Genomic DNA, 15002 nt, shown 5'->3' with positions numbered 1-15002 from the left:
AGGTTGTCTTGTACCTTTATCTGAAGCATGTGGCACAGAATATTGCACATGATGATCCATTGGCTGATTCAATATGGCAATTCTGTGTTCTTATTGACTTCCTGCAATTAGTGCAGTTTATTAAAAAGCTTAGGCTAGTCTACACTACACCTCCTGTTGATCTAACCTACACAATTTCAGCTACACAAAAAGTGAAGCTGAAGTCAACATACTTAACCTGGTATCTTCCCTGTGGTAAGGTCAGCAAGGGCTGCTCTCCCATCAATTCCAGGTACTCTTCTCATCCTAGAGGAGTACCAGAGGCGACAGGAGAACACTCGGAGGTAGATTTATCATGTCTGAGCAGACGCGGTAAATCAACCGCCGGTGGACTGTTTGCTGTAGCGTTAATCCACCGTGTAATGGAAACAAGCCCTTAAAGAGGACTCTTTGATTGTGTACTTAAATGTGGACCTGTTCCCACTGAAATCCATGCCAAACCTCCATTTGACTTTAAAATAGTAAAGGTGTGGGCCTTTTGCCCGTTTTTTCTTATTTGCTCTTGAACTCCCTAATGCTATTTCAGTTCCCCTAAGAGAACTGATACGGCCTAGCTCATTGGCTTGTCTAGTAAGCGCTGAACTTGACCTAGACTACGGAGGTTTTTGTGAGTTTACAATCCTCTCTTCTCTAGAACATTAAAGAAAATATTTAATGAAGGGTTACTTAGAGCAAATGTGGGAGTTGCTATATTACATGCTGTTTTAATCAGTATCATATTTCTGATGATATAATGGAACTTACTCTTTTCTAGGGAATCAGCAGCCTCTTCAGCTCCTTAAAAGTGGTGCGACTCCTACGGCTTGGTCGCGTTGCCAGGAAATTGGACCATTATCTGGAATATGGTGCTGCAGTACTAGTGCTATTGGTCTGCGTGTTTGGACTAGTAGCCCACTGGCTAGCATGTATATGGTACAGCATTGGGGACTACGAAGTCATAGATGAAGTCACGAATACAATCAAAACAGACAGCTGGCTCTACCAGTTGGCTTTGAGTATAGGGGCACCCTATCGGTACAATAACAGCGGCTCAGGGCAGTGGGAAGGAGGCCCCAGCAAAGACTCCTTGTATATATCTTCTCTATACTTTACCATGACAAGCCTTACAACAATAGGATTTGGAAACATAGCTCCAACCACAGATGGAGAGAAGATTTTTTCAGTGGCCATGATGATGGTTGGCTGTAAGTAGAATCATTTTTATTTTATTTTATTTTGCATATAGATCCTTGCTTTAGTACAATATTAAAAGAAAAGTATTTAAACCAAATGCACTGGATCATTGTACTGATAATAATTGGTTTCATTTTAAGCTTCTTGTGCTTGGCATCAGCACTCTTGATACATAGAATATATTTTAGCATCTTCCAGTGCAGGTAAATAACACGGGAATAAAGCTGAAATGACCACAAAAATTGAATTAAGCGTGTGATTAGATTGCAAGGTATAAAGTAATGAGGCTAGGATATCTTTCCATTTTAAAGATCATTTTGAGTGCATTTCAAGAGTCTTAATTTGCATTTGGTTAAAATCTGCACACTCCCACACAGTGCCCAGCTGAAATTAGTCCATAATGTTAAAACAATCATTCTCTTCAAGGTGTGTTAGCTGTTTGTCCAAAAGCATAATGACTGGGTAAGGTGGTTGTGCTTTTTACTGTGTTGGCTTGGTTTTACTGTAAGCTCTATTTTTATCTCCTGAGAACAGTAACTTTTGTCACCATGGAAGCTGGAAGTAGAAGAGTTCATTGCAAGTCACTATATTGTACCTCTTCTCCATTTCCTGCTGTTTCACAGCTCCTCTAAAATAACTTTAAAATGACTGTACAAAGGAGACTTTCTCGGGGTGTTTTATTTATTTATTTATTTATTTTTTTTACTGTCTAGGCAAGAACACCAGGCAGCTCTGTTGGTGAGAAGTTATCTTCAAAATATGGCATTGTTTGAGAGGTTGGCAAACTATAGCAAAGGGCTCTTGAAAAAAATATAATAAATATTAATATAATGTGGGGGAAAGAGGCACATATTTTACTGTTCAACAATCATGATCCTTGGTACGTTTATTAATGCTTTGCTTTTTCTAAGCTATGGACAACCACTTAATGATTATATAACGGGTGCAAACAAAACCTTTCAAAATAGGATTTGCCTAATCTCTTTGCTAATTAGCTCAGCTAACACCATGGGTCCATTTTTGCAAAATACTGAATTGTATAAAAGCCACTTTCCTGAAGCTCCTCAAGTTATTCAATCTATTTACTATTTTTAGTTTTTTCTGTTTGTTTTAAAGAGCAGGGGATTAGCAGTCAGTCTGCCTGCTTATGATGTGCTGTGATACAATTTGTTTAATGAGTCTTTTTACAATTTGCTTTTAATGTGCTTCAGTGAACCTTACAATGTATAAAAATCAACTCCCAAAAGCTAGATTGTTTTTGAGCTACTGTGTATATACCCTAGAAACTATACAAATGGTGACTAGTTACACATTTTTTGTTGGTGGTGCCTGATTCTATGTGCATATCTCTTGAGTACTGGGACAATAGAATGGTTTTACAACATTTTCAGTAGTTCAGTAATCTTATTTTCCTTGCTTCTTTTGGAGAGCTCTAATGCTGTGCAGAGGAAGGGATTTGTACAGGGAATTCAACAGTGTCATTAAATGACCTGAAGCAGGGCAGGAGAAGTAATAAAAAAAGGAGGATATGGAGCTTGTCACCTTTGCATTTCCTGAAACTGGACCCACTGGACATATTGTTGCTACATTCTTCTTTGAAACGTATCAGAGATAAGAACGAGTCTGACAAAAAATCTTTTCCCATCCAAGAGGCTGTTGTTGATAGTGATCCTAAGCGTTATCAAAGTGACACACAGGCACGGCGCATCACCATTTTGGCAGAAGCTCAAAATGGTGCCTGCAGAATTATCCATGGGAATCGGTGACTGGGTTTGCAAGGATTAGGATGAAGTGGGAGTGAGCCTAAAAATCTGCCTGTCCAGAGAATGAACAGAAAGGGAACAAAATCCTGCCTCTCTTTCTAGTGTGTAATCTCATTGGCTTGGGGGTGGCTTTTGTTATGTGAGAAAGGTGAGCAGCATTTTGCCTATAAAAGGGAGATAGAGTAGAATCCATTTAAAAAAATATTAAATCTGTGGAAGCTTGGATCTCTTGTAAATATAATAGCAAATGCTTGAGGATTTGATTGTCAGAGCTGGATGTGCATGCCCAATGGTGTGGATCTAATTTGTGCATCCAGGTATCATAATTGTGAGTAAATTGCACTTAAATCTAAATAAAATTGGTCACTTGATGCTTACGTGGCTAGTTAGATGGCTAACTAGCTTATGCTTTGCAGTCATGGGATTTGCATGTGTTTATTAGGCGACTGGATGTGTATTGGAGTGTGCACATATTAACAATCTGAGTGTGTGAAAACCAAAATGGAACTATACAAAGTGTGAAAAAACATGCAGGAGAGGCTGTAATAAGTAGAAAGGAATTTTTTCCTTTGGGAGACTCTAAACTATAGTGCTAATCCTGTAAATGTTTGCTAATACCAGTAGTTGGTATTGGCAACATTTTTCTAACTGCCAAATAAATGTCTTAAGCTTAGCACTGGAAACAGAGATAGTAATTTATCACAATCCCAATGGCCTGCACATGCAGTCTTCCTCTATGAAAGAAATTTGTTGCTATAATCAATGAGTAGGGATTTGTTGTGCAAGCCAGAAGTGTGCTATTTTCAGTAGTGAAGTAATATGGCGCAGGAAGATGTATCTGGAGCAATTGCATGAATGATCAGTATTACAGAAGGGTATACATTTAACAACTAATGAAGCAAGACGTCTGTGCAGCTGACAGCACAAATTGCTGTGTGGAAAAACAAAGTGAATGTGGTTGGCTGTGCATCTGGCAGATCTTTGGTCACCTGACTGTTCATTGAGGTCATGCTCGCTTAGCAGGTTGTTCAGCCTTTCCTCGTTCATCAGAGAGAGCTTTTAACACCTCTGCTCTGTGCTCATGGAATGTACCTTGGTTTTCTTCTTAGTCCATTTTGGTGTTTAAAGCTAAGTTATTTTTTTTGTTTGTTTGCTGTATCTGAACTTAAAAAGAAAACAAGAAACTACAGTAAGCAGTACTGCTTTTATTGCAAGGCACCTGTGATTCTTGAGTGAAGTTTGGGCTGTTTAAATGTGTATTTTGTTTTTGTTATTTTTGGAGGCAGAAAGTACATTGGAAATTCAAAGCAAAATGAGCTATAATAAATTGATTAGGCCATTGCATCTCCTCTACTGCACGGATCGGAGAGAGTGGATATGTCTGTCCAGTGTCTTGCCTGAAGCAGCAGTATCCTGTCCTGGATGAGAGACCTTTCCCGCAAGCCTCCCATTAACTCCTAGCAGCTTACACTCTCCCCTTATGTATTCCTGTTTCTTCCTTTGTGACTTCCTCTGACAGAGTCCCTAGATCTGCCATTGATATCAAGAGTAACTGAGTGGACTTGGTCAGTTTCACATCACTGAACATGTTGGGGAATGAACCCGAGGTGTGTGACCAGAAATGTGAAATTTACCAAATCCGGTGACTTTCATTATGAAGTCCATGGCTTGGGTTGCACACCTGCTACTTAGGGATGCTAAATATAGTTTAATTGATGAATTTTCTGTCAATTAGTCAATAAGCAGGGGAGCTGCAGTGGGGTTAACTCTCGGGTCAGGAGCTAACCCCACTACAGCTCTGCCTTTTAAATGTATTAACAGCCGACAAGCACTTAATACATTTAAAAGTCTGAAGCACAGCAGGGCAGACCCTGCATGAGCCAGGACATCTGATTGCAGGCTCGCGCCAGTCCATCCCCGCTGTGCACCAGCCTTAAATGTAAAAAGGCTGGAGCGCAGTGGGCAGACCTGATGTGAGCCAGGAATCAGCTGTCCTCGTTCGCACTGGGTCCCCCCCCCCCCCCCCCACTGCACTTCTGATTTTTAAATGTATTTAAAAAGCAGAGGTGCAGCATCTGGAACTGGGTGTGAGCCGGGAATCAGCTGATTTCTGGCTCATACCCGGTCCCAGCTATTCCCCTGCCCCCTGTGGAGATGGTGCTGGGGGGAACCGGCTTTTAAGTCAGCTGCCCCTATCACCAGCTCCTCAGATAGAGGCATCAAGAGGGGAGAGGAGTGACTAGTCGAGGGACTAGTTGACTATCTGATAAGCTTTTGCTAATCGTATAGTCAACTAGTCACTCTCATCCCTACAAAGAACCTTACAGGAGAAGCTTGAGAAGAAAGAATAACAGAGATGGAAAGAGGCAAAGGGGGAAAAGATTGAGGGGAAGCAAGAAGCTGTAGGAAGATGGGGATGCAAGGAGAAAGCAGACAAAGCATCAGGAAACAGAAAAGAGCACTGGGATGAGCAGGGAGACGGCGGATTAAAGACACAAATTCAGCACAGTGCTTCATTACTACTTTCTAACTTGCTGCCAATTGTAGAAGAGAATGGGTTCTTTCGAAAAAGAGCTTTTTTTCTTCCCTGAAAGAGCCCTGTCTAGACTGCAGTTTTTTTTAAAACCCTTTTTCGTAAAAGTGCTCTCGCATGATTATGCAAATGAAGCGTGAGATTTGTAAATGTGTGCTTCATTTGAATTTTCGATAGGGCTCATTTTACATTCCTCTTTCAAAAGAGGATTGTGATTTAGACGTCGCCTCAGAGAGGGCGTGGTGTGGGCAGGGAGGAAATAAACGACTTTGGAGGGAGTTGTTCTGTCCATAGGCCCGTGGAGGTTCTGGCTCATGAATTTTTCTACAGAATTTAGAATGCTTGTGCTGTTGTATAGCCCTGCCGCCTTCTGAGATCTGCAAACCACTCCTCCTTACTCGGATGCTACTTTTGGGGCCCCCGGTGTGAATGGGTTGTGTCTTATTCCTGGTGGACATACTGACAATAGAAGCCCACAGTGCAGCCCCCTATTTCACATATGCATCAGCCTCTCAACTGGTCAACATCAAAGTTGAGAGCTTGCCTCTCTGTGGGGATTGTGGTGCTGCAGTATTTCCTCCAATAAGCGTATGATTGTACCTGTGTTATTGCAGACACCCAAGACAATGAGGCTATGTCTAAACTGGCATGATTTTGCACGAGAGCTCTTTTGCGGAAGAGTTCTTGTGCAAAAACTCTTCCAGAAGAGAGCATCTACACTGGCATGTGCCTTTACGCAAGAGATGTGCTTTTGCACAAGAGCATCCATGCCAGTGTAGACACTCTCTTGCGCAAGAAAGCTCGGATGGCCATTTTAACCATAGGGCTTTCTTGCGCAAGAAATACATGTTGCCTGTGTACACTGGCCTCTTGCGCAAGAACAGTTGCGCAAGAGGGCTTATTTCTGAGCGGGAGCATCATAGTTCTTGCGCAAGAAGCACTGATTTCATACATTAGAATGTCAGCGTTCTTGCGCAAGAACTCCCTGCCAATGTAGATGGGCAGCAAGTTTTTGCGCAAAAGCTGCTGCTCTTGCGCAAGATTGCACCATGTAGACACAGCCTGAATGTAAAGTTTTTAGCCCCTAGAAGAACCTTGATGTTCTGTTTGGCCATTCTAGACCCGCTATTGTAATACATAGTTCAGGCATCCATTTAGAGTAAAAATAGTTTTATTTTCTGGTTTGTGTTCTTTAGTTTTTTACGTTGTCATCCTTCAAAGAATCACAGGGTTTAAATTACAGAGGGCACAGTTTGCTAATTCAAACTAGTTTTGTGAGGGCTCATCCTAATTTATTAGGCTGTAAACCATTTTCTCCAGCAACTTTGCCTGTTTCTAGTAGTTACAGCAGCAATTTTCACAGAGTGCAATTGCAGAGTATTATCATGAGAGTTGCTATCTGCCTTCAAAGTCAAAAGGATGACAATTCTTTTGGCATTAAGCATATACACTGTGATGCCTTGCATTTGTAGAGTGGAAGGAGTGAAAACGTAATCATTTACTATAGTTATGATTCAGCCTAGTTACTGATTGTGGGAGGCTTTAATTTAGGTAATCTTCCCCTATTTTAGTTTTGCAAACTTGAGAGACATTTATTGCTGAAAGTGGGTCAGGTGTTCTCATCTGATACACCTTTCCTTGTAAAAGAGCCCTTCCTCATGAGCTGTGGGTGAACAGGGCTGAAACAGGAGCATCTGAAGGCTTCCTACACCTCAGGTTTGCTTTTTCCTCAGGTTCTGATCCCTTGTTTGGGAGTGTGACCTAGTCTGTTTCCAATACTAAGATAAGTTGTTATTGCTAAACGCTAGCAAATTAATTCTTCATTCCAGAGGTGTTAGGGTTTTTTTAATTGTTTCAGGGATGTTCATCCGTTCATTTTCAGCAGACTGTAGCCAGCCACTAGGGTGCTGTGTGAGTGACCCATGCAGGGTTATCTAGAAGCTGTGTTAAGCAATGGCAAAACCTTTGTACCAGTTAAACAGCGTATGATGCATTAATTGGAAGCAGCAGTTTGTCTGGCAGATCTCCAGGCAAGCAGTCCCAAGGGTCTGTAGGATTTAGTTTTAATTCCTATGAAAATATATTTGATAGAGCAACACCCAGCAAAAATCATTACCGGGAATGGAGATTAAATCCTACTTACCACAGTAACAAATAGCAGGCTTGCAAGGGCACATGCATGAGGAATTTTATGGCCAGAGGAAGGTACTGCAGTGTATGTCTAACCCATGAATAAAATATGGCACTGTTAAAGCTCTCCTGTATGTAACTAACCCACATATGATACAGAAGTTTCTTTCTTCTGCCTTTCCCATCAGGAATGGGAGGTGTGGGATGGACGCGATTCCTTCTTGCCTTCTCTGGTCTTCTGCAGGGCAGAAGAGTTTTTGACTTATGTGGAGCCAGTGGAGAGGTCTAACTCTCTCTGATCCCTTTGGGTCGATCCAAATTGCATTGTAAACATGGGTCTATGGGACCTGCATGTGTGGACTCCACATCCCTAAATCTTAGGGTTGCCAGGTGTCCGGTATTGACCTGGACAGTCGGGTATTTTCCTCCTGTCTGGTAAAATTCAGAAAGTACCAGACACCTGAAATGTCTGGTATTTTCTGATTTTTTTTTCTTTTTCCCCTGGCCAGGAGGTGAAAATACCGGACTGCCTGGGTTAATACTGGACTGCCTGGGTTAATACCAGACTCCTTGGGTTAATACCGGACACCTGGCAACCCTACACACACTCAGCAACTGGGCCCACCCCCCTCCACCTCCTGGTTTCGCAGGGGAGCTTTCTGGCCTGGAGCAGGAAGAGAAGATGGTGGATGGCAGTCGTCCACCTGTTAGGGCCAAAAAGCCTCAAAGACATTTCTTAAAGGGGCCATGCTGGTTTTTTATTATTTTATTTTATTTTATTTTATTTTATTTTATTTTTTTGCTCAACAACTTTGGACTCCCCCCTTTTTTTTCTCAACAGAATTTTTTCCCCGGTGGGTTTTTGGGGGGGGGGGGGGGGAGAGCAGGGGAGTGTTCGGTATTTTTGGTTAAACCATCTGGCAACCCTACCAAGTCTTCAAATTACATGTTAAACTTGGGTTTACAGGTCCCGGTCAGGGTCTCTCACCTGTGTGAATGCGTCCATTCTGCACTACACAGCACATCCATGCTAGTGTGCCTGTGCTGCACCACACAGACTCTGTGCCTTGGGACCACAACTGAGCTGAGTCCACACTGCAAAAGGAGAGGGCTTGCACTTGAGTTATGGCAGGGTTTGTGCTAGAACCCAGGTGCTGAGTGTTTGCTGACCTGACTCAGAAAGATTTGTGTGTGTCTGTATGTGTGTGTGTGTCTGTGTGGGGAATTTTGGGCTCAACTCAAGGGTGAGAGTCCAGGTTTACAGTTCAGTATAGACCTATTCTTTGAGATCCTGGCAAGTACAGGCCTGTGGGTGGGAAAAGGGAGGGCCCTTTGCTGTTCCTTTAAACAAGAGCAGTGCGAACTGCCAGATAGCTGTAGCTGATGCTGTTAAAATAGACCACGGTTGCAGCACCCACAAATGTGACTGGCCATCTGTTGAAAGCAGCATATGTGCTAGGAGGTTGGTCCGCAAACCTTGTCTCTTTAAAGAGGTGGCATATAGGCTGGCTTTATAGCTGGCCTCCTTTCCTAGCAGTTATTTGAGTACTATACAGAGATCCTGCTCTGCGTCTTGACTAGAAGAGGGAGCTGTCTGCCTGGTTTGCACCCATTCCTCCTCCCGGCATGGTGCCCAAGTGCAGGATTGAGCCCTGCCTTGCTTGTGGACACTGGACTGTTTTGTAAAACCTGAAACCACTGTGTGGCTTGGCACCCGCTCCACTGATTGGCACCAGCCCAGGGAGGCTTACTACGGGAGCACCAGGAGTGTTGCAGGTTGGGATTGAAGTGCGTTGGCCAAGCCGATAGGTTTCCTGCACCGTGCCCCTCACGTACGCGCAGAACTCTCCCAGAAAAGGGTGGACTGCAAGGCTATGGTCTGCCCCAGTGAAATGTTTAAGAGGCAGGGCACTTGCTAAAAATGGCCAACTGTGATGTGGGTAGAATGAAGCCTGTCAGGATCAAAGGGTGGCGCTGGTGGTAGCCTTCTGACAAAGGTGGAGCAGAACTGTCACCGTTCTGTTTGAGTGTTCGCTGGAGGCTTGTCTTGTGATGAGAGGACTAGAGTTTGGATGACGGGGGCTGACAGAGGTTTCCTGGCTCTTCATAGGCATCCAACACTGTGGTCACAGGGATGCCACAGAATAAGTCAGGTCTGGTTCCTCTTCATGCAGAACTCCCCTTCCACCTCGTTCTAAGCTGACTTCTTGTCAGGCTAAGGGGTCAGTGGGTTTTCCAGGAGAGCTGTTGGAATGTGTTTTCTAGCTGGCTTAAGCAGGTTGCCAGCTTTGTGAGATTTGGGCTCAGCCTGCGCACCCTGGGAAGTCTGTTCAGTAATCCCAGACCCTCCGTCAAGCATGTCCTGCCCACAACGATTGCAAGTTCATAGGTGAGGTCATTCACCTGATGCATTGCCACTGTTACTGAGCAGATAAAGAGCAGCATGAGAGAGAGAGATGAGTTTAGGTCAGATGAAGGACTCAACTCTCTATCTGGACCAGGCTCTTGGTTGCCTTGCAGTGTAGTCATGAATTCATGTGGATAAGCAGAGAGCTGGATGCTGCAAGCTGCTCTGACTGCAGCATCTGAGTGTTCTTTAGGGTCAGTGCCAGGTGGCGTAGGCTGCAGTGAGAGCGGGGTAGACGTGAGGCACATGAATCACTGCCACTAGACCTGAATCAGAGAGATCCTAGGGACAGCAGGGCGAAAGGGAAAGAAGGGTGGACGCTGCTGTAAGCAGACAAAGAAGGGTGGCAGGGAATCTTATAAGGAGCCAACCCCACTCCCCACCACTTGGATTCCTGGGGTGAGAGAAACCTTGTGAGAGGTAATGGCCTGGTTTCTGCCACTATCCTTCTCTATAAAACACGCACTGATTTTGATCTTTTCCAGGTAGGCCATGAATTGAATTGGTGACAGCCGTGTAACAATGCTCTGACTGAGCAGTTTAAATCAGTCATGTACCGGCATTTGATTTAATTGCCTTGTGCTGCTGATAAACTTTGCTTGTGTTAAACACGATTGCCCTGGCCATCTTGAGTGAAGTCCCGTCTTAAACAGGAGGAGTTACTTTGGGGCCACCCAAAGAAGCTTTCATCCATGTGTTGCACACCAAAGCCCTGAGGCATAAGAACTGCCAGACTCGGGCAGACCAAAGGTCCATCTAGTATCCTGTCTTCCGACAATGGCCAATGCCAGGTGCCCCAAAGGGATTGAACAGAACAGGGAATGATCAATAATCCATCCCCTGTCACCCATTCCCAGCTTCAGGCAAATGGAAGTTAGGGTCACCTCAGAACAGAGCAACCCAACACATGGCCCATTTGTTTGTGGCCCATGGTATGGGTTTGGGTTTATGTGAGGCTCAACACACATGGCCTCCACTGGGAACACGCTCCACAACAGCAGGTAAATATAACGGTCTTCTGTTGATATGTGTTTTAGTAGTTAAATTGGTAGAAATTGGGTAAATATTGCATTTTCTTAATACCATCAGAACTGGCTTAAATGGGACCTGCATGATGTATAGTCTGGCCTTAATCTTTGTATTCATGCCCGTCAGTGTGAAAGAAGCTATTCACATATATTTGCATGTATATACAACCGCACTTAAGTGACGGCCCTCAGTATGTGCTGTGAGTATCATTGTGGCCCCCAGGGCTTCCAGAGTTGAGTAGCCCTGCCTCAGTGCATAGTTTTGCATTCCTGCCCAAAATGAGACTTAGCGTTTTAAGTTAATTAAATACTTTTTGACATTTTTATTTTTTTATCATCTTGAGTATTAATCAGTTTAAACAAAAACAAGCCTGAATCATAGAATACTAGAACTGGAAGGGGGGGGGAGAGGGAGAGAGGGAGGGAGAGAGGGAGAGAGGGAGAGAGAGAGGGAGAGAGAGGGAGATATATATATTTCACAACCTCTCTAGGCAATTGATTCCAGTGTTTAACAATCCTGCCGGGAAGTTTTTCCTAATGTCCAGCCAAACCCAAAACCCCCTTGCTGCAATTTAAGCCCATTGCTTCTTGTCCTATCATCAGAGGCCAAGGAGAACAATTTTTCTTCCTTCTCCTTGTAACACCATTTTAGGTACTTGAAAGCTGTTATCATGTCCTCTCTGTCTTCTCTTTTGCAAACTAAACAAACCCCGTTCTTTTAGTCTTCCCTCAAAGGTCATGTTTCCTAGATCTTTAATCACTTTTGTTGCTCTTCTCTGGACCTTCTCCAGTTTATCTGCATCTTTCTTGAATTGTGGTGCCCAGAACTGGACACAATACTCCAACTGAAGCCTAATCAGTGCAGAGTAGAGCAGAAGAATGACTTCTGGTGTCTTGCTGACAACACTCCTGCTAATGCATCCCACCTTTTCATATGTGCTTTTTTTTTTTTTTTTATAGCAGTGTCCTACTGTTGACTCATATTTGCTTTGGTCCACTATAACCCTTTCTGCAGTACTCTGCCTTTAAAAAGAAAAAATGGTCACCTCCTATTCAGGATGTGTGAAACTGATTGTTCCTCCCTAAGCGGAGTACTTTGCATTTGTCCTTATTAAACTTTGTAGTATTTACCTCAGACTATTTCTCCAGTTTGTCCAGATGTTTGTAGTTCCCAGTGTTACATGTGTCCCTGAAACTCCTTCCAGTGTTGTTGTTTCACAACCATATTTGTTTGTTTCATTTCCCTCTTGCTTTGGTGAAAAAATCCATACAAATAACGGGGTAACTGGCTGACTCTACTTGGAAAAAATATAGTCTACTAGAAGACTTACCTAGCATTGCCCAGGTCCAGCCTGCGGAAAGTGAGGCGGTGGGAGGAGGCATGGAACCTTCCCTCTGGCATTCCCTGGGCCTGGACTGGGGTGCAGAGGGGAGGGGCTATGCAGGCTGGCTCCCTACGGTGTTCCCCATGCCTGGGCAGAGGGTGGAAAAGAGGGGTGGGCATGCTAAGCGGACCAGCGGGTCTGTGGCTTTTGTGGGGGGGAGAGTGGGGGGGGGGCTGCACTGCCCAGCCCTGGCATTGCTCCCTGGGCGTGTGTGGCTGGCAGGGCTCCCCACCCTCAGTCCCATCACTGTGGCCAAAGGACAGGGGGAAGGGTTTGGGGCAGAGGGACCACTTATCTGAGCCAGTAGCTGGCAAGGTGGTGAGCTCTTGCCTCAGCTGGCCACTCTCTTACTGGTGCAGCTGCCCCCGCTGGTCACTCTGCAGTGCTCACAGCTCCCCAGCTGTCACTGTGCAGTATTACGTCCTTCCAATCAGCCCCCTCCCTTTCTATGTTATGGAAAACAATTGAATTCCAGGCACATCCCATTTTCCTGGCACATGTTAGGAGAAGAGGAAGCTGCATACCAAAATTGGTGGTCTTCGCTGCTACTGTTTAGGAGCAATTCTTGAACAAACAGACTCGCAGACAGACTCACGGGCAGATGCGCAAATCCTTAAAGAAAGATAGATAGATATGTAAATATCCAACTGATTGGACAAGAGGTTTTCAACGTGATCGGCCGTGACTTCCTTGAAACACTTGCTGCCCCTCTAGCATCGATAAACGGGAATTGGGCCTAAGGGCACTCCCACCCAGATTCTGTGAGAATTTCTGGTATGGAAAAGGTGGAAAATCATTGGATTATATGTAAAGTGCTATCAAATGCACCAAATATCCAAGCTGAAAAACCAGGGCTGTTTTTTTCCCCTTGAGTGTCTTGCAGTTATAGTGATCTTATCTGTTACATGTAGCAATTGCCGGTAAAATATTTTCAGCCAGAATTGTTTCGGGGCAGTTCTCCGCTTTGCAGCCTTAATGTTCTCTAAATATATGATGGTATTTTATATGGAATTCTCTAACAGTTGAGGGAAGAGTCTCACTTTAAGAACGAGCAGTCTGAATTAAACAGCAGTAGAATTACTCCTGGAACTCAGAAGAACTGGAAGAATCAGGTCATTCAGCACCCTTTCATGAATGCTCAGTCTGCAAGGAGTGGAGAAGACACAATGGATTTTCTTGACAGAAGAACTGTGGGTGTGTTCTCTTTTGTTTTGCTTGTGTGCGTAAATAGTGTCAGGTTTAAAAATATCCAGGCGGTTAGTTTGTAGCAAAAACATAGTGTGGCTTTAATTCAAACAGCTGTACACTATAAAACAGCCTCTTTGGCATGTTGGTGGAATTCTTGTGAAGTTCTATCTAGAGCTTTAGTTTTGTTATAATTGGGTTGATTCATTTCAAAGGATTTATGGTCTTTATGGAGAGGGCAGGGATTAAGACAGGAAAGAAAGAAGAAAAGGTATTTAGCTGTGTAATATGTTACCTAAAATGACTGAAAGTTACTTAGTGATAGATTTTTTTTTTAAAGCCCAAATGTGTATGGGAGAACATCTAGCAGTGCATCTGCCTATTTACAGGTTATGCAGCTGAACAAATGAAATATTTATGTGCTAATGGTGTGGTGGTGCTCACATATTCCTGATAAACCCACAACATCTCTATTTCTCAGGAAACAAGGGTTTTAATTACTCATCTAGACCCCAGAAGACGTAGTGTGCTATGTTAGATGGGTAAATAAATCCAGTACCCCACTAGGCCATTTAGCTGTGGGTTTTTAATTTACAAGTTTAGTTGCAGATGACTTCATTAAGTCAAACAGTAAATTGAATGATTAAAGCCCTGATCCTGCAGGGAGTCCTGTGTGGGTGGATCCTCTGCAGAGCCCCATCAAAATAAGTAGGGCCTTGTATGAGGACTCAAGTATGTCCTCAGACCTTATAGCAGCTTTGGGGCCTTATAGCAGAATGTACATTGTCAGCAGGCTTCCACTTTGTATGCCTGCTCGCTATGCACGTCAATTTCCAAATGGGTATTTTCATTTTGTCTCCTTTATAACTCTGCTCTGAAGCGTCTCTAGCCCAGCGTTTCTTCGTGTGTTCTGCGGAGAGAACAGAATTCAAAATGGCTGCCCTTAAGGGACAAGCTTCCTATTTTTCCTGAACAACTTTTTTCCCTGGGGGCTTTTTTTTTCCCCTCAACAAAAAAAATCTTTGGTGTTCCCTATTAAAAAAAAAAAGTGTGTGTGTGTGTGTGTGTGTGTGTGTATATATATATATATATATATATATATATATATATATATATATATATATATATATATATATATATATATATATAAAATTGGTGTTCCTCAGTCTTAAAAAGTTTAAGAAACACTGTTCTAGCCTCTGTTTGCCAGAAGCTGGGAATGGGGTGGGGGGAGGAGGGAGCGGCACAGGATGGGTCACTTGATGGTAACCTCGTCTGTTAATTCCCTCTGAAGCACCCGGCATTGGCCAATGATGGAAGACAGGACATCAGGCTAGATGGACCTTTGGTCTGACCTAC

At 43.6% G+C, this 15002-nt stretch overlaps 1 protein-coding gene across 1 annotated transcript in view; it reads left to right on the top strand.

The window, feature by feature from the left end:
• Positions 1 to 15002, top strand: part of KCNH5 (potassium voltage-gated channel subfamily H member 5) — a 235023-nt gene that overhangs the window by 75453 nt on the left and 144568 nt on the right. Inside the window, exon 7 of the mRNA XM_075926373.1 lies at positions 794 to 1223. Within this exon, the coding sequence (XP_075782488.1) occupies positions 794 to 1223 (430 nt within the window). The remainder of the gene's footprint in view (positions 1 to 793; positions 1224 to 15002) is intronic.

The sequence above is a fragment of the Pelodiscus sinensis genome, chromosome 4, assembly GCF_049634645.1.
Source record: "Pelodiscus sinensis isolate JC-2024 chromosome 4, ASM4963464v1, whole genome shotgun sequence".
Classification (NCBI taxonomy): domain Eukaryota; kingdom Metazoa; phylum Chordata; order Testudines; family Trionychidae; genus Pelodiscus; species Pelodiscus sinensis.
Note: the sequence above shows the minus strand (reverse complement) of the source record. Positions and strands in the feature narration are given on the sequence as shown.